The 23,271-nt window shown below is 42.1% G+C and overlaps 1 protein-coding gene across 10 annotated transcripts in view; it reads right to left on the bottom strand.

The window, feature by feature from the left end:
* TNC (tenascin C) overlaps positions 1-23,271 on the bottom strand; it is a 101,258-nt gene that overhangs the window by 62,883 nt on the left and 15,104 nt on the right. For all 10 annotated transcript variants that reach the window (XM_017875902.1, XM_017875904.1, XM_017875905.1 and 7 more), the window contains exons 2-6: positions 11,359-11,949; positions 6,733-8,142; positions 5,118-5,381; positions 3,600-3,715; positions 2,672-2,828 (exon numbers count right to left, since the gene is read on the bottom strand). In XM_017875902.1, the coding sequence (XP_017731391.1) occupies positions 2,672-2,828; positions 3,600-3,715; positions 5,118-5,381; positions 6,733-8,142; positions 11,359-11,815 (2,404 nt within the window). In that variant the 5' untranslated portion in view covers positions 11,816-11,949. The remainder of the gene's footprint in view (positions 1-2,671; positions 2,829-3,599; positions 3,716-5,117; positions 5,382-6,732; positions 8,143-11,358; positions 11,950-23,271) is intronic.

Raw genomic sequence — 23,271 nt, 5'->3', positions numbered from 1 at the left:
CCTCCTCCTCCTCCCCTCTCCCTCCTCCCCTCCTCTCCTCCTCCCTCTTCTTCTTCTTCTTCATCGTCGTTGTCTTCTTCTTCTTCTTCATGTTTGTGTTTTCAGCATTTGTTCAGTAAACAATAACAAGTGACAGGAAATTGGCTTTATATGGCAAATGAAAAGGAAGAATAATTCACAGCTGATTGTGAAAAAACTGCAGTCTGTTTTTGAAGTCTAGGTGTTGATACATCAGTCTCAGCTCACAGGTGATATAAAATGCACAACGAAAATGATGCCACAAAAATGGACAGAAGCTGCCTGCTCTATGTCGTTATAGGTGCTAGCAAGCACTCAAACCGTACCTACTGCCTTCCTTAGTCCCCTTACATTAAAGAAGTGGGGACTCAGTCAAGGACACTGATATCCCCCTAGATTTGGGGCCCTTGAATAGCAGCAGAAACTAACAATGCTCTGTACTTATCAGGTGCAAACATGGTGCTTTTTTATTTATGTCTTGAGTCTTATGACAACCTCACAAGGAGGATACTGTAAACCCATTTTTCAGCTGTTGGATCTGGAGCTTAAAGAAATAGATTTTTCCAAGGCGATGGTGAATGCTAAAGGTGGAATTCAAACTCAGAACTGATTGAATCCAAAGCCCCTCCTTTTCCCCTTTACATGACAACACCTTTCAAAATATCGACCTCAAAAGTAAGTGTAATACCACCTTTATATAGATGCCAGACAGAAGGAGCCAAATGTGTTTTGAACTGGAAATTTAAGACCCTTTAAATCTGGAAAAAATGTTAAAGGTTCAAAGGTTTCAGGTATATGTGGTAAATTGTGGCCAGCCACAGTGGCTCACGCCTGTAATCCCAGCATCTTAGGAGGCCGAGGTGGGTGGATCACTTGAGGTCAGGAGTTCAAAACCGGCCTGGCCAACATGGTAAAATCCTGTCTGCACTAAAAATACAAAATAAACAGGTAAATATCTGTCCCCCTATGTTGAAATTTATATGATTATACAACTTCAAATGTTGGAATGTTTGTTCTAAAATAAGAAGAAATAAAGCAGACAATTCCCAAATTTAGATTAAAAAAACTAAAATAAGAATAAAGCAGACAATTCCCAAATTTAGATAAAAAAGAAAAGAGCAGTGAAAAAAAGGTCTTTTGTATTGTGAGTGTAGCAACTAAGCATTTGCTTTGTCTTTTCTTTGTCTTTCTGGTGATCTAATGATTTTTTTTTTTTTCCTGTTGGTACCTGCTTTTCTACCTACCACAGAGAGATGTTGTCAGGATGATGGAAAACACTTGCTTATGGAAGAGAAAATCCTTTGAATTGGCTCTGAGCTAGGCAAAATGTGCAAATATTTAAATACAAGATGTTCTTTCTTGTCATTAGCAACTGATTTAATTTTTCCAACAACCCCTGCCAAGAAGAGTCAATTACTTAAAGAGTTGGCGCATATGTTATCTTGAAGAAAATAAAGAGGTTTTCCTATATGGAAGTGCAAAATTATGTACGTTTTTCTTTTCAAAACATTACGGCCTGGCACAGTGGCTCACATCTGTAATCCTAGCACTTTAAGAGGCTGAGGTGGGTGGATCACTAGAGGTCAGGGGTTGGAAACCAGCCTGGCCAACATGCTGAAACCCCCTCTCTACTAAAATACAAAAAAATTAGCCAGGTGTGGTGGCAGGAACCTGAAATCCCAACTAATTGGGAGACTAAGGCAGGAGAACCACTTGAATCCAGGAGGCAGAGGTTGCAGTGAGCTCAGATTGCACCACTGCACCCCAGCCTGGGTGACAGAAAAAAAAGAAAAAAAAAGTTGCTTCCTGTTGGAGCAACTCCAAATTCAGGTATTTTTCTCACCAAATGATCTAGTACTGCTAAATCCTATTCTACTCCCAAGAAGTTCTGACATCATTAGTATTGAATGAAATTTTATTTAGGTTCCCATTGAAGAGATGGAATCAACATTCTGCATAAACCAGAGCCTAGTCAATGTTAGTGGAAATGGGGTTAAAGTTATAAAACTTACCCTGGCTTAAAGTTATGCCCCTGATAGTGTTACCTATGTGATGTTAAAGTCATTGAGCTTCTTTAAGCCTTAACATTAATATTTTCCCTTCCTCTGTCCTAGAACTGGGTGCTAATATTAAACTAGCGATATGGTAGATTGTTAGCAATGGGCTTAATTATCTTCAGGTAGTCACGCTCCTTTGAAAGGCAATTTTGAAATTCCTTCCATCAAGAGATGGATCTGTTTCTCTATTCCTTAAATATAAACTGGCCATGGGATGTGCTTTGATAGAAGTGATATAATGCCAATTTTGAACCTGTTCAATAGCTGTGTGAACAGGACTAGCATCCTGGAGAATGAGAGATCCTGTGAAACAAAAAGACACCATCTTGGCTGAGGTCATCCTAGGCCAATCCAACCCTAAAGCACACAGATCTATGAGGAGTGCAGCCAAGAACAGATAAACTGCTCAGCTGAGCCCAAACCCAAATCACCAACAGGCAAAGAGTTGTTATTTCAAACCACTGTATCTGGACTTTTAAAAATGTAGCAAAAGTTAAATGATACAGATGCTATATGAGAAGGCACTTTCTCAACCAGGAGGCGCTATGAGGTACAATCAGCCTTATCATTCTCTAAGTATTAAAGGTGATACTCACGTGTGGTGGTCACCCTCTTCAGGCCAGGGCCCCGGGTATTGTTTTTCACTATGTGCAGAGATATCTCATACTCTTGCCCAGGAGCCAGACCAGTTTGCCGGTAAGAGGTCTCTGGCCTCCTCAGGCTTTTGGTGATCTCTCCCTCATCTTCTTTATTCTGAGAGATAGAGGCAGCTTAGTAAGACTTAGGGGAGGTGTCAGTCTCTTAATTTATGTGATTCATTCACTCTGCATTCATTCATTCCTCTTTTATTCTTTCATCTATTCATTAAGCACTTACTATACAGCAGATCAGTATGTGAGCTACTGAGGATACAGAGATGATAAAGACATTTCTCTAGTTTCTTTCTCCCTCTTGTAAACATTTACCCCTTTGTCAGGCAAGTCAAATGACAGAATGTGAGAGCCAAAGGAATTCTGAAGGCACAAGCCCAATCCCTCCTTTGGTAGACTGAGGCCAGCATCAGAGAAGCAGGGTGATTGTTGCAAAGTCACACAGTTAGTTGGTGGCAGAGCCTGGGCTTAAATTCAGAGAACAAGTTCCCTCCCTCACATGTACATTTGGGTCTGGAGAGAAGGGTTGCTCAAATCTGAGATGCACTGTAGTTTGAGGGAGAGACCATTTCTTTTCTTCTTTGCATCTGAGTAGAGATTTCCAAGGTGATGTGATGAGGGACAATTGGAACCTTGAGGTGACAACTTCTATTTGTCTAGGGTATCAGCCCTAAGTGCTAAACTTACTGACTTACTAAAATCAGGGGAAAACCAACATCCCTTAAAATACAGATGCAAACACAAAACATGCTAATTAGAGCCTTGTCCTCCACCAAAAACTAAGGAAAATGAGTTGATACAGAAGTCTTCAGAACCCTTTGGTCATCTTTCAAATTCTTGAGATCAAATGGATCTGCTCTTTTGTACTCCTTACCATATTCCGGAAGATGATCTCCCAGTTTTCAAAAGCGATATCTAGAGGATCCCACTCCACTTCCACAGATGTCTCCTTGATGGACTTGAATTTCAGGCCTTCAGGTGCAGGCAAGTCTGTAAGTAACAGCACAAATAGAACATAAGGATAAGGCAGGTGTGTGGCTGGGCAACACAGCCACGATTCCACTAAACCAGACTGGATGTCTGCAACAGTCAGGGGCTGACAACCAGAGCAGGTGTCCTTTTAAAGCTTCTTCTGGGATGAGGTCTACTATGAGGTTGTATAAAAATTATTATTAGGATAAACGGCATGATTAATTTTGGCAATTTCATATGGTTAAATCTAAAACGAATGCAGGCTTTGGAATCAGACAGACTTGGGGTTAGAATCTAAGCTCTACTATTAATGTGAACTTGAGCAAATTGCACACAATGCTCTAAGCCTGAGTTTCTTAACCTGGAAAAAGAAGGTAAATATGTCTACTTCTTGGGAATGCATTGAGGAGTGATACACTCCATTCCAGCGTGTAGACTGCTGGGCCTGGTTCGTGGCACACAGAGCAAGTTGAATAAATGGCAGCCAATGTTATTATCAAGCAAGAAAGGGTCAATTTCTAGCCAGAGCTTGCTTTTCAGATATGAAGATAATTATACTGATGCTAAACTCATAAACCAGAATCTTTCCACTTAAAAAAAAATAGTCAGTGAGTTCCACTGAAAAGTAATAGAGTGGTTAAGAATATAAACCTGCCAGGACTGCCAGGGTTAAAGTTTTGCCTCTACTCCTTGTTAACCGCATGATTTGGGATAAGATGCTTAACCTTGCAGTCTCAGTTTCCTCATCTGTAAAATGGAGTTAACAATAGATCCTATTTCATACATATACTAACTCATATAATGAAGACTCTTTTTTTCTTTTTTCTTGAGACAGAGTCTCATTCTGTCGACCAGGCTGGAGTGCTGTGGCATGATCTCAGCTCACCGCAACTTCTGCCTCCTGGTTTCAAGCTATTCTCCGCCTCAGTCTCCCGAGTAGCTGGTATTACAGGCATGCACCAACATGCTTGGCTAATTTTTGTATTTTTAGTAGAGATGGGGTTTCACCATGTTGGCCAGGCTGGTCTTGAACTTGTAACCTCAGGTGATCCACCTGCTTTGGCCTCCCAAAGTGCTAGGATTACAGGCATGAGCCACCACGCCTGCCCGGCCAAATGACCATTCTTATACTAGTATGTAGACTGCTTACAACAAAGTCTGATACATAGTAAACACTTGCTAAATGTTACTTTTAATGATTTTCTCTGGCAGGAAGTATACAGGAGAGCAAGGAGAAAGATTTCATGGAAAACAAGGGATTTCTTTAAGAAAATTAAGTCTATGGACTTAATTCTAGGCTCTCATTTGGTATAACTATAAAGAACAACTATAGGATTGTAGAGGGCTGTGGCAAGGGAGGGTTATATACTGGGTGGGCTGAGGTCAGGTGAGGCTACCCTAAAGAGTTATGCTCACTCACACGTGGCCACCCTGGCACTGACAGGAATGCTCTTCTTGTTCTCCAGGATGGCAAATACACGGATAAAGTACTCCACACCAGGCTCCAGCTCCCGGATGATGGTAGATGTCTGGTCCCCAGGCACACGGAACTGCATTTCCAGGCCACCCTCGTGGGTGGGCGTGTACACGACAAGGTACTCCGTGACCCGCATCTCATTGTCCCAGGCCAGGTTGACTGTCTCTTCCGTCACTTCTGTCACGATGAGGTCTTTGGGAGGAGACACTGGCAGGAATAAGAAAGGACATCTGGTGTCAACAATATGCCCTATAAAATCTCTCTAGGTTTGTTTCTCTTGACCTGTCTCTTCCACTGTCAGCCATAGAGGTGTGAAGATCTTCCACTGCCTGTAAAATGCAGACAGTATCAAGGACCCCCTGCTGTGATCCATCTTAAGACCTGTGGTGGCTGTTCCTTAGTCCATTTCCTTCAGGCTGGAGTCCCTTTGGTGTTTTGGCCTCTCCAACTTTCTCTGCTTCCTGAGTCTTAGTTCAGATGCAGCCTGTTGGCATGAGAAAGTGCAGTCTAAGCCTGCCTCCCTGCTCTGAACTTCGAGTTACATGTCCCTAGCACTGGGAGGGTATTTTGGGTTCATCTGGTCTAATTCCTTATTTTATAGAGGTGAATAAGGCAGAATGACTTGACCAAGCTTGCTCACCTCACCAAGTTTAGAATTTATATCTCCTCCCTGCCAGCCTGGTGTTCTTTCCAACCAGGCTTCCCTGCTTGGGCCGCACTGAACACAAAGCCATTTATTTATGTCTAGATACCAATAACTTTAGTAAAGGCAAAGATTCTCCATTATGACAATTATAATATGGGAGGATGAGAGAAGCACAAAGAAGACACTCATTAAACATGAACATTATATTTCTCTCCTGTGTTTTCATTTAACCAGGGTTTCCTCAGCACTTACTATGTACCAGGACCCTTACTAACTGCCAGAAATAGTGCCCTTTTAAGGATAGGAGCTTACAGTCTTTAGGATTAAAAAAACAAAACAAAACAAAAAAACAAAACCAGGTACAAAAGACAATTAAAAGACGGGTCAATCTTGCAGATAATAGGCATTTAGTCTTTAGCCGAGTATGCATTTGGAACAGTTGTTTTTATGTAATCTCACTGCATATTCAATGTAGCTGAATTTCTACGTCCATCCAAATAGGGAGACTTTTGTACTGTTGGTTTGATGTCAGTGGAGAGTAGGAAATAAAGTTGATATTTAGCAAAAGAGAGGTTATCCCTTTATCTACCTCATCTTGAACACTACATGTTCAACTCTATGTAGATGAGTTAGGTAGACTCGAATAGCAGCTCTGTGATGTGTCAGCTATGTGTCCCTGGGACAATTATATAACCTCTCTGAGCCCTTCGGCCCTTAAATAGGTCACCTTAAAACAACTGAATGACAGGGCCCCCTTAAAGAGTCATTATGGGTGTGTGTCTAAATGTATATATTAATATGTGCAAAGAATCAGTGTGTATGTATGTTTATAAATACAAACATAGTTTTCCAACCCATACGAGGAGTGCACTCCATCACAGCCATCACGCTGGTCTGCACCCTGGGACTTACCCTCTGAGCAGTCTTCTCCGGCGTAGCCCTCGTTGCAGATGCAGCGGCCTGAGACGCATTGTCCTAAGTTGCTGCAGTCACTGGGGCAGGAGCGCTGGCCACAGTCCAGGCCTGTGAAGCCCTCGTGGCAGATGCATTGGCCGTCCATGCAGCGGCCCTGGCCATGACAGTCACTGGGACATCTTTGCTCCTTGCAATCTTTGCCCATGAATCCTTCATGGCACACGCACTGCCCGTTCACACAGCGACCCTGGCCATGGCAGTCATTTGGACAGGAGAGTTCTGCGCAGTCAGGGCCGGTGAAGCCGTCCTCACAGACGCACTCTCCGTCCACACAGCGGCCCCTGTTGCTGCAGTCCCGGGGGCACTGGCGATCCCGGCAGTCTTCACCTGTGTAGCCGTCATCACAAACACACATGCCATTCACACAGCGGCCGTGCTGGTGACAGTCATTGGGGCAGCTCATGTCACTGCAGTCATAGCCCTTGAAGCCTTGCTCACATACACATTTGCCCTGGACACAGCGGCCCCGACTGTGACAGTCATTGGGGCACCGTAGCTGGCTGCAGTCTTCCCCAGTATAGCCCTCATCACACACACACTGCCCATTGACACAGCGTCCATGGTCACTGCAGCCATTGGGACACTTGAGCTCCCCACAGTCAGCTCCCGTGAAACCATCATCACACTCACACCGCCCGTCTACACAGCGGCCACGATTGTGACAGTCAGCAGGACACCTCTTCTCGCTGCAGTCCACACCGGCAAAGCCCTCATCGCATACGCACTGCCCCTCCTCGCACCGGCCCTGGCCATGGCAGGCGTGTGGGCAGGTGAGTTTCCCGCAGTCTTCACCTGTGAAGCCTTCTTCGCAGTAGCAGGTGCCATTGATGCAGCGGCCCCGGTCGAAGCAGTCATTGGGGCAGATGAGGTCACTGCAGTCTTCGCCTGTGAAACCCTCATCACACACGCACTCATTCTCCACGCATCGCCCACGGTTGTAGCAATTGTTGAGACACAGAGGCTTGCTGCAGTCAGCGCCTGCAAAGCCATCGTGGCACACACACAAGCCATCTACACACGTGCCGTGCTCCTCACTGCAGGGCACCGGGCAGATTTCCCGGCTGCAGTCAGCCCCGGCGTAGCCTTCGAAACAGATGCAGACTCCATTCACGCACTTGCCCTGGTCATTGCAGTCGCCGGGGCAAGCAAGCTGGCTGCAGTCCTCGCCCGTGAAGCCCTCGTCACAGATGCACTGCCCATCAATGCACTGGCCTCGAAGGTTACAGTTGCCTGGACATTCGGGCTCAGAGCAGTTGGGGCCTTTCCAGCCAGGTTCGCAGACACAGCCACATCCTTCAGTGCTGAAGTTGCCCCGACCGCTGCAGAAGGGCCTGGTGTCCACCCGGCCTGCAACAAAAGAAGCAGAAGTTCTCAGCCAGGCTTAAGCAGCCATATTTCTAGGCATCTACCCAGGGCACCCAGATTCAAATTCAGCTGAAGGATGGTTGCATCCTCAGGCTTCATCTGGCTTGAGAACCATTTGTTGTAGTGTGTGAAATCAGGTGAGACTCACATCCAGTTATACCAGGTAGGAATTCATAACCTGAACTCCCCAAAATTATAGGCTTGTATNTTTTTTTGAGACAGAGTCTCGCCCTGTCACCCAGGCTGGAGTGCAGTGGCACCATCTCTGCTCACTGCAAGCTCTGCCTCCCCAGTTCATGCCATACGCCTGCCTCAGCCAACTTGGACTATAGGAGCCCATCAGTACGCCGGGCCAATTTTTTTGTGTTTTTAGTAGAGACGGTGTTTCACCATGTTACCCAGGCTGGTCTTGATCTCCTGACTTTGTTATCTGCCCGCCTTGGCCTCCCAAAGTGCTGGGATTACAGGCGTGAGCCACCACGCCTGACCACTATGTTACTATTTCTTTTGTGTGTGGTCAAGGCTGGGCACATAAAAGATTCCCAAGAAATAGTTGTTGAGCTGAATGTAATTCCAAATTTTTGATTCAATATCTATGCCACATTTGACAAGGGATTTAGACTATCTGCAGCTTAGTTTTCTTATAGATGAAGTTGGGCCAATAGCCCACTTCCCTGGGGAATATCCGAGTTAAGTGAACCCCTTAAGAGCTCACTCTTGTGTCCTTGTTACTTTTTTTCTGTTTTCTTTTGCAAAGTTTTTGGTTGAAGGTTGGCTCAAGTTGGTATGTGGGTTTATATAACCAATACATTCTAATTTTCCACAACTAAAATGAGGTAGCTAATGGCTTTCTAATTCTATAAGGACAGCTTTCAGTTTGGCTCTGTCACCAGAAAAGTGTCGTGCCTTTATCTTTTATTTATTTCTATCCTGAAGGCTAAGTGGAGGTCAACCTGGAGAATGTGGGATCAAGGTTGACATTACTTGAGCTCCTTGAGGCCTAAATATTGCCTTAGCTCAGTTTGCAGAAGTCACTGGTCTGATCTCCATGGAGCTCAAGGAGAAGAAACAAAACCCACTTCTAAATAATCTTCACTAGAATATATTCACTCTATATTCTCTGTATCGAGAAACAGCTTGTATTAATATATTTTATCTCCTTCTTGACAGCAGGAAGAAAGAATTTTTTTAAAGCTGATTTGTAAAGTGAGAGTCTAAGTCTGTACTGTCTAGTATGGTGGCCCTTGGTTACACGTGGTTATTAGGCATCGAAACGTGGCTAGTCTAAATTGAGATGTTCTGTAAGTATAAAATACACATTAGATCCCAAATAGTATGAAATAATAGACTGAAAAATATCCATTAATAATTTTTATATTGATTTCAGGCTGAAAAACTGATATTTTGGCTACATTGAATTAAATAAGAGATGATTAAAATTATGTTTACCTGTTTCTTTCCCCTTTCACATGACTACAAGAAAATTTAAGATTACATGTATGACTCATATTTTCATTAGAGAACACTGTTCTAAACAATTGTTTTAACTGACTACTTAGCATGACTCCTGCTGTGTATTCTCATCTGCATTTTTCCAGGGAGTTGGCAGAAGTGGAAGATAAGCTAATTTATGCCTAAAGAAAACGTTTTCAAATGGGTTCAAGCGATTCTCCTGCTGCAGCCTCCCGAGTAGCTGGGATTACAGGCGTGCACCACCATGCCTGGCTAATTTTTTGTACTTTTAGTAGAGACAGGGTTTCACCGTGGCCAGGCTGGTCTTGAACTCCTGACCTCAGGTGATCCGCCACCCCCGCCCCCGGCCTCCCAAAGTGCTGGGATTACAGGCGTGAGCCACTGTGGCCAGCCAGGTTTACTCTTGAAATAATTGTTGAAGAACATTTTGTTAAATTTTTTCTGAGTGGCAGACACAGATTTTCAGTTCTGATTTGAAGTTGTTGAAACTCCTGTAGCTTTATCAACTTTAGTTATTGGAGATAAAGACATAATTTCAAAGCAGCAAAATTCCTTGAAATAAGATGCATGTGGAAACAGGTCATCCATGGGAGAGTATGAGCTCTGGAGACACACAGGCACATGCAAAGTCCCTATCTCTCTCTCTGTCTCTCTCCCTCTCTCTCTCTCTTTTTTTTTTTTTTGGATGGTGTTTCGCTCTTGTCCCCTAGGCTGGAGTGCAATGGCACCATCTCAGCTCACTGCAACTTCTGCCTCTTGGTTTTAAATGATTCTTGCCTCAGCCTCCTGAGTAGCTGGAATTACAGGCATGTACCACCACAGCTGACTAATTTTGTATTTTTAGTAGAGATGAGTTTTCACTATGTTGGCCAGGCTGGTCTTGAACTCCTGACCTCGGGTGATCCTCCCACCTCAGCCTCCCAAAGTGCTGGGATTACGGGTGTGAGCTACTGCGGTTGGTCAAAGCCCCTATCTTTTATTGCTCTTTGTGTCATCTTGTGCCAGTGGGTTAATCCCTTTGAGTCCTATTTCTTTGATCTGCAGAAGAGGACTTATCTTCCCCTTATCTAACCTTTACCTTAAAGGGCTGTTGGGAGGATTAAATGAGATAATACAACAGTGCCTGTTACACAGAGGTAGCTTATATGATTGTAATCATTATAATTGCTATTAAATTGGAACTTTTTTTCTAATTCTTATAGACTCAGCACTATCACAGGCAGAACTGTGCATTTGTAAGAATACTGAAATGTGAGGAACTTAACTCCTTATTGGAGGACCTTCAGGAATCCCATCCTCCTTCCAGGCCTCAGTTTCTCTATTTGTACAATGAGATGATGGGGCCACACCAATACCTATCAGAGAGTGCTCTCTGGGGAGAAATTTCATGGTGTACTCATAGGTTTTGGGGTAGAAAGTGGGTAGAGTTCATGGTCAAATACGTTTTAGAAACTTATAATTAAGGTGAAATAGGGTTTTTCAAAGCAGGGTTTATCAGAAGCCTGAAAATTCCTCTGAGAAGCAGTTGTCGCCATGACTCCTCCAAGCAGGAGAGAGATGGCTGCAGTCTCCACATTTATTTGAATATAAAATCTCTTTGTAATGAACACTCTGGGAAGCTAGTTTTCTAGTGAGTCCACTTTGGAAGCAAGTGATGGATTCCGCTATGCTCTTCATTTCTCTGTATTTGCACAGTGTGGGACTGGGCGGGTTGCCAGCTCATACCTATGGCAGACTGGAGACAGCAGCCTGCTCCTGCAGCACATTGCTCCCTCAGGGAAGACACCAGGTTCTCCAGCTCCTCCAGTCTGCTCAGCAGCTCCTTAACATCAGGGGCTGCGGCACAGCCACAGGCCCGGCGGGGGATGTTGATGCGATGTGTGAACACAATCTGGTTTTCCCCATCCACTGTATGCTCCTGGAAGCTTTCGCTGGGCTCTGAAGGTGGGGCCAGGTCTTTCTCCCCACTGGCTGACTCCAGATCCACCGAACACTGGGATCCCACTGGCAGCTTGATGTTGTAGACGTGGTTAAACACCACTGGCTGGTTCTCCTCTGGCAGGGTGATGTTCACCCCACTCTGTCGCTTGTGCCGGATGACTTTCTTGAGGACCCCACCTTCGGTAAGGAGGGCAAGCAAAGCAAGAAGGACACCTGCCGACAACTGAGTCATGGCCCCCATGGTGGAGGTGGGTTTGGCTGGGTGCTGCTGGGGTTCTACGGTTCTGGGGTGTCTCACTCAGCAGAATTGGGGATTTAGAAGCACAAAGTAGACTTCAAATCAGTTGTCCCTGATCTTCTCGAAAGAATTATTTTCTACAAGCAAAGATGAAGAAAAAAAAATTATGAGTATCTACTATTGAATATATTGAATATCTATAATTCCAAGTGAATTTTGATTTTATATCCCTGTATTTGAAGCTCTCCTGATAATCTTTCATTACATACCCTTGTAAAAACATAAAATGGTCTCTAAAAGAACTTTGTCACTTGAAGAAATGATTTCACTCACTATTCAACTTCTGGAAATTTAAGGAGACAGAAAAATAGAGAGAAAAAAGGTAAAATATTGAAATAAAATAGACATAGGTTAGTATCTTGGCTGTAGCTCTGGTCCCTTGGATAAGTTATGTAATTTTTCTCTGCCTTATTTCACTTTCTGTATAGTGAAGATCATAATTGCTAATGACAGGGTTAAAAGAATGATGTAGAAGTTAATTGTGTATTCAGTAATTCCTTCAGTATTTACAAAGTCCTCTGAATGAATTATTACAGTGTTATAAAGGCCCTAGTCCCGGTAGATGTTCAGTAACTCTTGCCTCTTATTATTGATCTTCAAAACTGATTTTCACACCATCTGCTGGTTCTGTTCTGTCATGAGAGGCAGAGGTTAATATAAAGGACGACTCTAGGAGGCAAACTGAGTTTTAATTCCAGTCGAGTTTCTTACTAGTTATGTGACTGTCAGCATAGCATTCAGTCTACTCCTCTGCACCTCAGTTTCCCCGCTCCTTGATTTATTTCCAAAACCTTCAGAAGTCCAGTTTTTAGAAGAGCCTGACAGAATATTCCTGAACCAGTTGTCTAAACTGAAATTCATGGCTCAGAAAGGATGTCCAAGAGCCTCTGATGTCTTCTCCAATCAACAAGTACTTAGAGCATTTTTACAGAGGTCTGAGGGTGGGAGAAACAAATATAAGACCAAGTGTATATATACCATCAAGGCAGTTAATAATAGAATTAAGAAGAAAATGGAATAATCCATTCAGTACTTAAGGAGCAAAGCAAGAAAGAATGTATAGGATTTGCTTTGTGGTATAGTGTACAACTGCCTATGGGGTTTGAAAATAAAAATGGTCAAGAGAAAGGTGGGGCATAGCTTATGGGAAAGGGAGAGTAAAATTGAAACTGAGACTTAAATAGTGAGAAGAATTAGATGGGAACAGAATATGGAGGAGAATATGCTACCATGAAGCAGTTCTCACTTTGCCAAGTTATCTTATTCATCTGTCTTAGAGCTATTAACTGGTAGGGGCAATCAGGCAGCGGAGAAAAGGGGACTTGTCAGAGGCAGTTGAGAAACTAAATAAAGACAGGAAGAAATGGCAGTTATAATATTCACTAAAACAATGCCATGGAGGCCTGTGAAAGTGATCTACACATGATATGAAGTCATTCATGGTTTTCTTTAATTAGGGAATGCACCTGAGTAAAGTTCAAATGATAATTGAAGAGCTATTTATTTATTTATTTAGTTATTTATTTTCTGAGAAGGAATCTTGCTCTGTTGTCCAGGCTGGGGTGCAATGACTTGATCTCGGCTCACTGCAACCTCCACCCCCCAGGTTCAAGCGATCCTCCTGCCTTAGCCTCCCAAGTAGCTGGGATTACAGGTGCATGCTGCCATGCCCAGCTAATTTTTTGTATTTTTTTTTTTTTTAGTAGAGATAGTGTTTCTCCGTGTTCCCCAGGCTCATCCCAAACTCCTGAGTTCAGGCAATCCACCTGCCTCGACCTCCCACATTGCTAGGATTACAGTCATGAGCCACTGTGCCCGGCTGATATTTGTTTTTTAACATGTCATTTACAAATTGACGCTTCCCTATGCCCATGATGTTCTTATATTTGCACATTGTAAGTTAGTTGTTTATGTCAATTAGTGGTGGTGCTTGGATTGCTCAGCCTATAAGTTTTCTAACTTTTTTCTGAAAGATTTTATCCTAATGATAGAATGCATCAACATGATCCCAACTGACCATCCTTCTTCATGACAGAAAGCCTTTGCAAAACTTAGAGAGGAATTGCGGCAAGGAAAATTGAACTGGGAAACATTTCTATATGACTGATCAGGAGCCTAAAGACTGAGAAAGCATAGTGCATTTAACCAAGAAGTTCCTATCCACATACCCACCACATTCTAATTATATTCTTATTGATACTTTACCAACTATTCCTGTAATATATATTTAGGGCATCTTCTCCTAGTTAGACCAAAAACAAACAAACAACCAAAAAAAAAAAAAAAAACCCCCCCCCCCAAAAAAACAAACAAAAAAAAAAACCAAAAAACAAAGAAACAAAAAACACCTAACCTTCTTTTGAGCATGCTTTCTCATTGAAATTAGCTCCTTAACTAACAATGTGTGGCTCTGTAATGTAGGTAAGGCCACTGAATGAAGATTATTACAAAAAAGGAGACTTGGCAAGTTCTCTCCTTTCAAACCAATTTGGCCATCTTATGTGTTTACTGGACAAATATTTATTGGTTGCACAGTCTACTAGAATAGCTGCTCTAACTCTCTTCACCTTCACAAAGTTCTACTTTCCTACCCCTTTCCCATCAATTCTTAGCTTTTTTTTTTTTTTTAGAAAGGGCCATGGGCCAAGCTTGAAATGTTTTTGGACTTCTCACTGACACTTTTGTGTGTGTTGCTAAATGACTTAAATTTCCATTTAAAAAGCCATTATAGTTGCTGATTGAGACTCCAAGGCAATGAGTTTAGAGTAATAATGACCAGAGTGTGAGTAGAGTGAGGATTTCTCACTGTGCGTTTAAGAGATGTGCACCAGTACCACCAAATGTTGCATCGTTGGGGGAAAGAGTATGTTATTCTTGAGCATTGTGTATTTCCTATTGGCTCATGGTGGTCTGAGGGAAGGCAGGTGTTTTTGTACTTTGGGAAAAATCCATTATATTTTCAGTGTTGTAGAAAATGATTAGGCTTTGGAATTAGACATACCTGGGTTCAAATGTCACTCATCAGCCCTGTAACTTTGGCAAGCTACTTATCCTCTCTAAACCATGACCTCATTTATAACACAGGAGTCAAAACCTTTCCAGAGAAAATTAAGGATTAGAGACCTGTACATAAAGTACACAGCATGGTGTCAAGCCCGTAGTAGGCACTCATTAAACAGTAGTTCCAATTTTGTTGCACCCCTGGGAACAAAACCTAACAAGAGTCCATGCCAATAGCCTCCTTTTACTTAAGCCTGAGCTTGACCTCCTAGTTGAATACAGTCCTAAACTCAGCAGCAACTTGGATGTAGATCAAAGAAGAGCTGCAGAAATCACTGGTGGGCGAGAAGATAAATTTACTAGAACTAGAAATATTTATATGAGAGAGGGGAAAAAATAGGGAGCAAATAATGACCTTTAAGAATGTGAAATATTCTCATGCAGACAACTGGCTGTTTTAGGTCTCCTTTGTGGATGAACCCAGGGAAAATTACTTGAGATTGCAGTTGGAGGTATTTAGGTTAGACATGAAGAATCATGTTCTGATAGTAGGACTTTTGTAACTTCAGAATGAGCAACTTATTCTACAGAGACTCTTTAGAAAACACAAACAGATTCTAATCTTTATAGAAAATTGATCAGCAGTAAAAGGTCTGGAAAATATCTTGTAGGAGGAAGGACTACAGACCTGGGCATGTGTATTTTGTAGTTGAGAGAACCAAGGTTGAGTGAGTCAGGGTTACTATGTATAAATCCTGGCAAAGCAGGCACTGGCTTGCCTCTTGTAGCCCCTAAGGACAGAACAAGTGCCTGTGTGTGTATGTGTGTGTTTACGTGCTGGGGATGGGGCAGGGAGGGACGGTTGGTTATGAGAAGACAGATTTCAGCACAACAGGAGAAAGGCTTTTCTAGTTGGAATTGGCACCCAATAGAAAGGGCTTCTTTGGGAATGTAGCAGGTTCCAAAGCACCAGAATGTAAATAGAATGGTGTTGAAGGGCACAAGTTTTATAGGCAAATTGTCTTAGGTTTGAATTACTGTTTGATCACTTCCTGTTCCTTGTGCAAGATATCATCTGTGACCATAAGCTAGAGTCTTGTCATCAATAAATGTGTTAAGGGAGTTCTCATAGGATCATTGTGAAAAGTGCATGAGATAATGTGTGTAAAAGAAATGGCCCTGGTGTGTGATGTTCCCCTTCCCGAGTCCAAGTGATCTCATTGTTCAGTTCCCACCTATGAGTGAGAACATGCGGTGTTTGGTTTTCTGTTCTTGTGATAGTTTGCTAAGAATGATGGTTTCCAGCTGCATCCATGTCCCTACAAAGGACGCAAACTCATCCTTTTTTATGGCTGCATAGTATTCCATGGTGTATATGTGCCACATTTTCTTAATCCAGTCTGTCACAGATGGACATTTGGGTTGATTCCAAGTCTTTGCTATTGTGAATAGTGCCGCAATAAACATACGTGTGCATGTGTCTTTATAGCAGCATGATTTCCGGGGCCTATCATGGGGAGGGGGGAGGGGGGAGGGATTGCATTGGGAGTTATACCTGATATAAATGATGAATTGATGGGTGCTGACGAGTTGATGGGTGCAGCACACCAACATGGCACAAGTATACATATGTAACAAACCTGCATGTTATGCACATGTACCCTAGAACTTAAAGTATAATAAAAAATATCTTTCATGGTGATATTTAAGGATCTGGCAAGTCAATGATTGCAAAGAAGGGCATCAGGAAGAGACATAGCCTTTGTATTGGCACAAAATAGAGATTTTTGGGGTCACATACCCAGGACAAAGCTATTTCCAAGCTAAGCGTGTTGTGCTGCCTTTTGCTCTGCCTCAGCTTATGTATCTAATGCAAAAGAAGACACACGTGTCTTTCTTTCTTTACCAAAACTAATTTTTAGAGTCAAATAAATACCCGTGAATTATGAAATTGTTTTTGTGAGATTTTCTATGTATCTCCATCCCTGTCAATGTCTCAAAACTAATTAATCTGGTGAAAAAAATCCACAATAAAACTCCCCATGAGATAGAAAATTTAAAAAGAGGCAAAACACTTCGAATTCATTGGTCTTGAGCTGCTCTGTCCAATATGCCACCTGTGATTATGAAAATTAATTAAAATTAAATGCAATTAAAAATCTCATTCCTCAGGTGATCACTCACATTTCAAGCACCTAAGAGCCCGTGGGGCTTGTGGTCACTATATGAGACAGTGCAGATGAAGAACATCTCTGTCATCCAAAGAAGTTTTATTGAGCATTACTGGTTTAGAGGATTGCTTGTTTTTACTAAGCCCATGGTACAAAATGAGGAGACTAAGACTTAAAGAGGTCAAGAAGAGTCTACAAGAAAGTTTCAATGTTGTTAAGTTTCTTGACTAATGAAAATGGGTGAGTACCTCAGACACAAGTGCCTGGGGATTAGGGAGAAAAAATGGCTTCCTTCTAGCAACTAACTCAATTAACTATAGCAAACATGTATGTGCATTGTAGTTTCCATACCTTACATGTTTGAACATATCCAGGTACAAGTGAGAAACAATCCTCAAGGCTATTGTTCTTTGCAGATCTGAAGAGATAACTACCCTGTGTCAGATCAGCATCCTTTCCCCCAATCTTGTCCTTGGGTTAAGAAATATATTTTTCTGCCTCCCTCTGCACACCTTAGAGTCTCGTAAGAATCTTCTCCCCACGTCAAACTAAAACCAAATTGCTCCAGGAACCACTCTGGCCAGTCTGATGTCTCTTTCTGTCTGCTTCAGCCTCTCCTTAGAAGCTGGAGGAACTTGTCAAAGACAACTCATGACTCCCGTTCCTCTGCTGTCCCTGCACTGCTGTGCTCCAGAGTTTTGAGAGCACTCAGTCCATATCCTTCAGCCATCTAAACATTTCTGTTAATGAAGCAGCTAGGTATGGGGGAAAGAGTCTGGTCTTTGGAGTAAAATAAACCCGTGTTCAGATACAGTTCTATCACTTTAGCAGCTGCTCCCTATGGCCAATCCCTTTCCTCTCTGAACCTCATTTTCCCTGCCTCCTCTCCCTGGGGATACATATGCCTATCTCATAGTGTTGCGGGAGAGTGGGATGAAATGAGAAGACACATGTTAAGCTACTGGCACAGTGTCTGGCACACATTAAGGTGTGCTTAATATGTGACAGCTAATGATAACAGTAATGACAACACTGATCAAATACAGAATAGATCAGAAAGAAAATCTTATCTCCAGAAGGGATGGGGGAATCAGGGAGATACATTCATGACTACAACAAGTAACAAAAGAGACTGGCCAACTCATATCCATTGAGGGTCCCAAGAAAGATGTCTCAAAAAAGTGGCATTTGAGATGTACTTGAAAGATGGGCAAGACTCTGAAAAATGGTTGGATACAACTCAAGTAGGTGGGTTCAAATGGAAGCCTACAGCATCCTAGAAAAAAGAAACACCATGAGAAAAGGCAAAGAAGTTGGAATGCGTGGGTAGTGAGGAGAATTAAGAAGATGGCTGTAATAATAGTGGCATATCCTTGTGGGTGCCAGACACATGCTAAGGTGGTGTAGTATGCAGGGAATATGGAAAGGTCTCATTCTACCAGGGTATGAAATAATGCATAGGAAAGTGGAAAGGCAGAGACTACATGGTGTTGGTAGAAGCCATATTGGGAAGGATATAAAAGATCATCATGAATAGTTGGTACTTAACTCAGTAAGCAATGTGGCACCTCTGTAAGGCTAGGTGCCTAACTGCTCACAGTTAGTCATCTGTTGAGAAGGCTGGGTAGAATATAGGCTTTAATATTTAGTCCCCCATTCTCCAAATACCTGGCCCAAGCCCCCTATAAAAAATAAGAAGATGAAAACAATGGTCCTGAAAGCTTTTGGGGGGAGTGTGGGGTGTGAGAGGGGTTAAATGTTAAGCTTTAATCTTATTTCAATTGCCTTGGTATTAAATGTTATCAGTGTTTAATCATTTCTTCAGATTTTGGCATTATAGACTTTTATTTAGAGCATTACTGTGAGATAACAATTTATTTATAAGGTTGGGAAACCAAGGCCAGTGTCATGCCAGTCTTAATGGCTTTTTAGCACATAATTTTACACATTAAGATGCCTATTGGCTTGCTGTCAAATCCTTCTTTTTTTCTCTTTTACTAGTAGAGCTGTTTGCTAGCTAACCTTTTGGAAGCAGCAGGGAATAGATTAACAGTTATTTTTGGGCACCTCACTGCAAGACAAAGACCATTGCTAGACGAAGAAATCAACAATTTGAATTTTTCCCTGGTCACAGCTGGAGAATAAACAATTTCATTTTTAGATAAAGATAAAACTTCCAACTGGCTAGAATCATGTTTCAGAAGTAGTTGCTTATGGCTTCATTTTTAGTACCTCATGGAATATATTTATCTTGTTGACTTAAGCACGTACATGAAATATTCTAGGTTTGGGAGGACAAGGAGAATTCCTGTCATTTAGAAATGCAGATGAATTTGTTTCCACATCATTTTGGCAACCCATGAGGCAGGTTATACCAAATTTTTCTTCTCACTTACAGGCAAAAGAGTTTTATTGTGCATGGCCTGTCAAGCGTAGAGTTGCTTACATGGGCGTTTTTAAATGTCCTAGAAATTCCTCACCCTTTGTCCTTCCCAACATCCATAAATTCCTTTTTGGAATGTGTCAGGAAGAGAGAGGAGCCAGGAAACAGCCTTAAGTGTGGATTTTTTTTTTTCCCCAAGGACATCTGATCTCCATAGTTGAGTAAGTCCAGCACAACCTGTGTCATAAGAGAACTGAGAAAACTCTAACTGCCAAAGTAAAGACCCTCCTAACCCTAGGTGTTTGAGGAATTCCAGAACTGAGAAGTGGTTATCCATTTAGGCAGAACAGTGGCTTAACTGGTTAAGATGTTGGGGGAGCCAGCGATTATCCGAGAGGACTGAGAATTATTTTTTAAATGATTTATTATTGCATTCAACAGAGATGTGTTGAACAAATGTAAGAACAGGCTATGGGATAGCCTAGTGGTGGGGGGCTGTTTCAGAAGCCAGTGATGGTCTTGCCCTTAATGAGCTCACAGTTTGGTATAGAAAGCAGACATGTAAACAGATACCTGTTGCGAAGAATGATAAATACTAACATTGACAAATATCAAAGAAACATCTGCACAATGTTTGAGGATATCTGCTCTCGCATCAGTCAAACACTGCTAGATCCTTACTCTGCCACTTGCTATTAATTTGAACCACATGGAATCACCAATCTTTTTTTTTATTATTATACTTTAAGTTCTAGGGTACATGTGCACAACATGCAGGCTTGTTACATATGTATACATGTGCCATGCTGGTGTGCTGCACCCATCAACTCACCAACTACATTAGGTATATCTCCCAATGCTATCCCTCCCCCTCCCCCCTCCCCACAACACGCCCCGGTATGTGATGTTCCCTCTCCTGTGTCCAAGTGGGAATCACCACTCTTTTAGGTCAGAAATGGTTGGGTAGTAGCAAATCCACAGGGTTCCATCCAGTAGCTGTCTTGGTTGTGTAACATTGCCTCTCTGGGCCTTAATTTTCACATCTGTAAAATGGTAACACTAATGTCAACTGCACAATAAAGTTCTTTCAACTGAAAGTGAGAAAAATGAGATAATACAGGCAAAACACTCAGTAGCTAACACTTAAAAGGAGGGAGACCTTAGCAACTAGTGTGTTTTGGTATTATATGATTATTCTGTCTTTTGCTTGGAGACGGCATTTCTAACAGAAGGCTAGTGTCTGAAGGATAAGATCTATAAGACAAATCTGGGAAGCCCTCTCTTTCCTACTGTTGCTTTTTCCATGGAAATGTATAAATCTTAGTGTTTCAATTTGTCAAGTAGCAGGGATACTCTAAAATTTTTAGGAAAGTGAGGAGGCTGTGGCTACAACCCTGGGTTTCCTCCTATCCTACCTCTTTTAACTCAGTAGCAAGAAAAGCAAACGAATTAGCCTGGGGTGGGGCTCTTTTCTGGGAGGTCAGGACCCTGGCCAAGGTTTCTCAGGGGCAGTGCTGCCGTTGGGATGGCTGTCCATGCTGCTGAGCCAGGGCTTTCTACAGAATAGACTGCCTGTGGTTTAGTCTTTCAAGACTATGTTCCTAACGGGAAATATTTGGCCCAGCTTCTCAGTACTTTCCAAAGACACAGACAGACATCAAATTATAGAATCAAAATCATGCTTGAGCAGGACTTAGAAGCAACTGTAGAAGATCACTGGGTACAGGCATGGCAAGTCTATGGCACAAAACACTTCATTCTAGTGCATGGAGCAGACACAGCTAATCAATAACAACACACTTCTGAGGAAACCTACTTAAGAATCATTCTGAATCATCACTTCAGGCAGCCAGTTAAGTAGTATATAAATAGAGGTAGGTATATCACATGAAACTTATTTGCCATACTACCTAGTTATTTAAGAGAATAACTGAATTGAAACACCCACAGAGTCACTAGGTAATCAGTGGTGACTTTTACTAATTAACTATAAAAGCTGATATTAAAATCCAGAGATTTTGTCTTTGGGTCAAGGAGTTCAATTGAGACTGATCTTTTCCTCTAGACCACCGGGAGGCCTTCAAAAAGGAGTGCACATGTATGGCATGGTGACTACAGTTAATAATAGCATATTGTATACTTCAAATTTGCTAAGATAGTAGTAGATCTTAAGTGTCTTTATCATTGACACACAGAGGTAACTATGTGAAGTGATGGATGTGTTAATTAGCTTGAATCTGATAATCATATCACAATGTATACATATATTAAATCACCACGTTGTATACCTTAAATGTATAAAATTTTAATTTGTCAATTATACCTCAATAAAGCTGGGGGAAAAAAACTTAAAAAAAGTGCATATGAAAGTCTTTCAGTAATTCTTAGTCTGAGGTTATTGTAATGATCTCCAGAGAGAAATATAGGTGGTGGGATCCTGGAGAGCATTTGTGTTAAAGTATTTCTAGACTTGACCCTGTTGAGGTTTTTGCTTTTTTGTCTCTCTATCCATCCATTCATCCAACTATCTACTTTTTCAGTACATACGTGCCAAGCCCTGAGTTAAGTATGAACAATACAACACTGAAGAAGATAAATGTGTTCTGTATAATCACAAAGCTCATAATTTCCTCCCAAAGAGTCACAAAATGCTATTTATTTAGTTATTTATTTTTTGAGATGAAGTCTCACTCTGTTGCCCGGGCTGGAGTGCAGTGGTACGATCTCGGCTCATTGCAACCTCCACCTCCCAGGTTCAAGTGATTCTCTTGTCTCAGGCTCCTGAGTAGCTGGGATTACAGGTGCCCACCACCACGCCCAGCTAACTTTTTGTATTTTTAGTAGAGACGGAGTTTCGTCATGTTTACCAGAGTGGTCTCGAACTCCTGACCTCAGGTGATCTGCCCGCCTCTGCCTCCCCAAATGCTAGGGTTACAGGCATGAGCCACTGCACCCAGCCACAATTGATTTTAACTCCATGTATAGTTGATTTAGTATTTGTGATATTCTTAAGTGCCACTGCAGGTTGAGAACATGGTGAGCACTCCCAAGCCAATAGCAAGAGTATAAATGTTAACATTCTTTCAAGAGCGAATTGCTATTTACTTACTATGGACCTCCCAATGTGCTGGGTACTTTGGAAAATAGGCCAAGTAAGCAGTTATTTTTTGTTTCTAGAGATCTCAGAAACTAGAAGATCATACACAAGCAAGGTCTGGTATTAATGCCAGCCTGAATGAGATAATTGTGTGTCACTTTGCACTGGGAAGTTCATGGAGGGCTTCCTAGAAAAGCAAAGACTTACAATCACCAAATATTGGTTGAAGAGGCCTTGGAAGATCATTAAGAAGTTGACATAATAATAGTAATAATCAGGAAGTTGACATCGTTATCATCACCATCATAAGTAATACAGATATCATTAACTATAATTTATTAAGTGTTGATTTTGCCAGAGCCTGTGCTTAGTTAGCATTTTAAATTTCCAATTTCAAATTCACATACAATTATGAGATAGTATTTGCACCCTCATTTTGCAGCTGAAAAAACTGAGGCATAGAGTCTTCACATGGCTTGTGCAGGTTCAGACATTATTAAGTTATGGAGTCAGGATTTGAACCAAAGCCCATCTGAGTCCAAAGTCAGGGCTCTGAACCATGATTTTATACAGCCTTTTGTGCTGGAGGGCCAAGCAAAGGAGCTGTGAGTCAAGACCAGCCCCAGCCTCTGACTATATAGCTTCCCAACACCTGGCTCAAAGCAGTATACTATCAATCCCCGAGAATTAGACCATTAAGATGCTAGACAGCCTGTGACTGCTGTGGAGATGAAGCAAGCTAACAGAT

Source organism: Rhinopithecus bieti, unplaced genomic scaffold, assembly GCF_001698545.2.
Source record: "Rhinopithecus bieti isolate Rb0 unplaced genomic scaffold, ASM169854v2 scaffold_9997, whole genome shotgun sequence".
Taxonomy (NCBI): Eukaryota; Metazoa; Chordata; class Mammalia; order Primates; family Cercopithecidae; genus Rhinopithecus; species Rhinopithecus bieti.
Note: the sequence above shows the minus strand (reverse complement) of the source record. Positions and strands in the feature narration are given on the sequence as shown.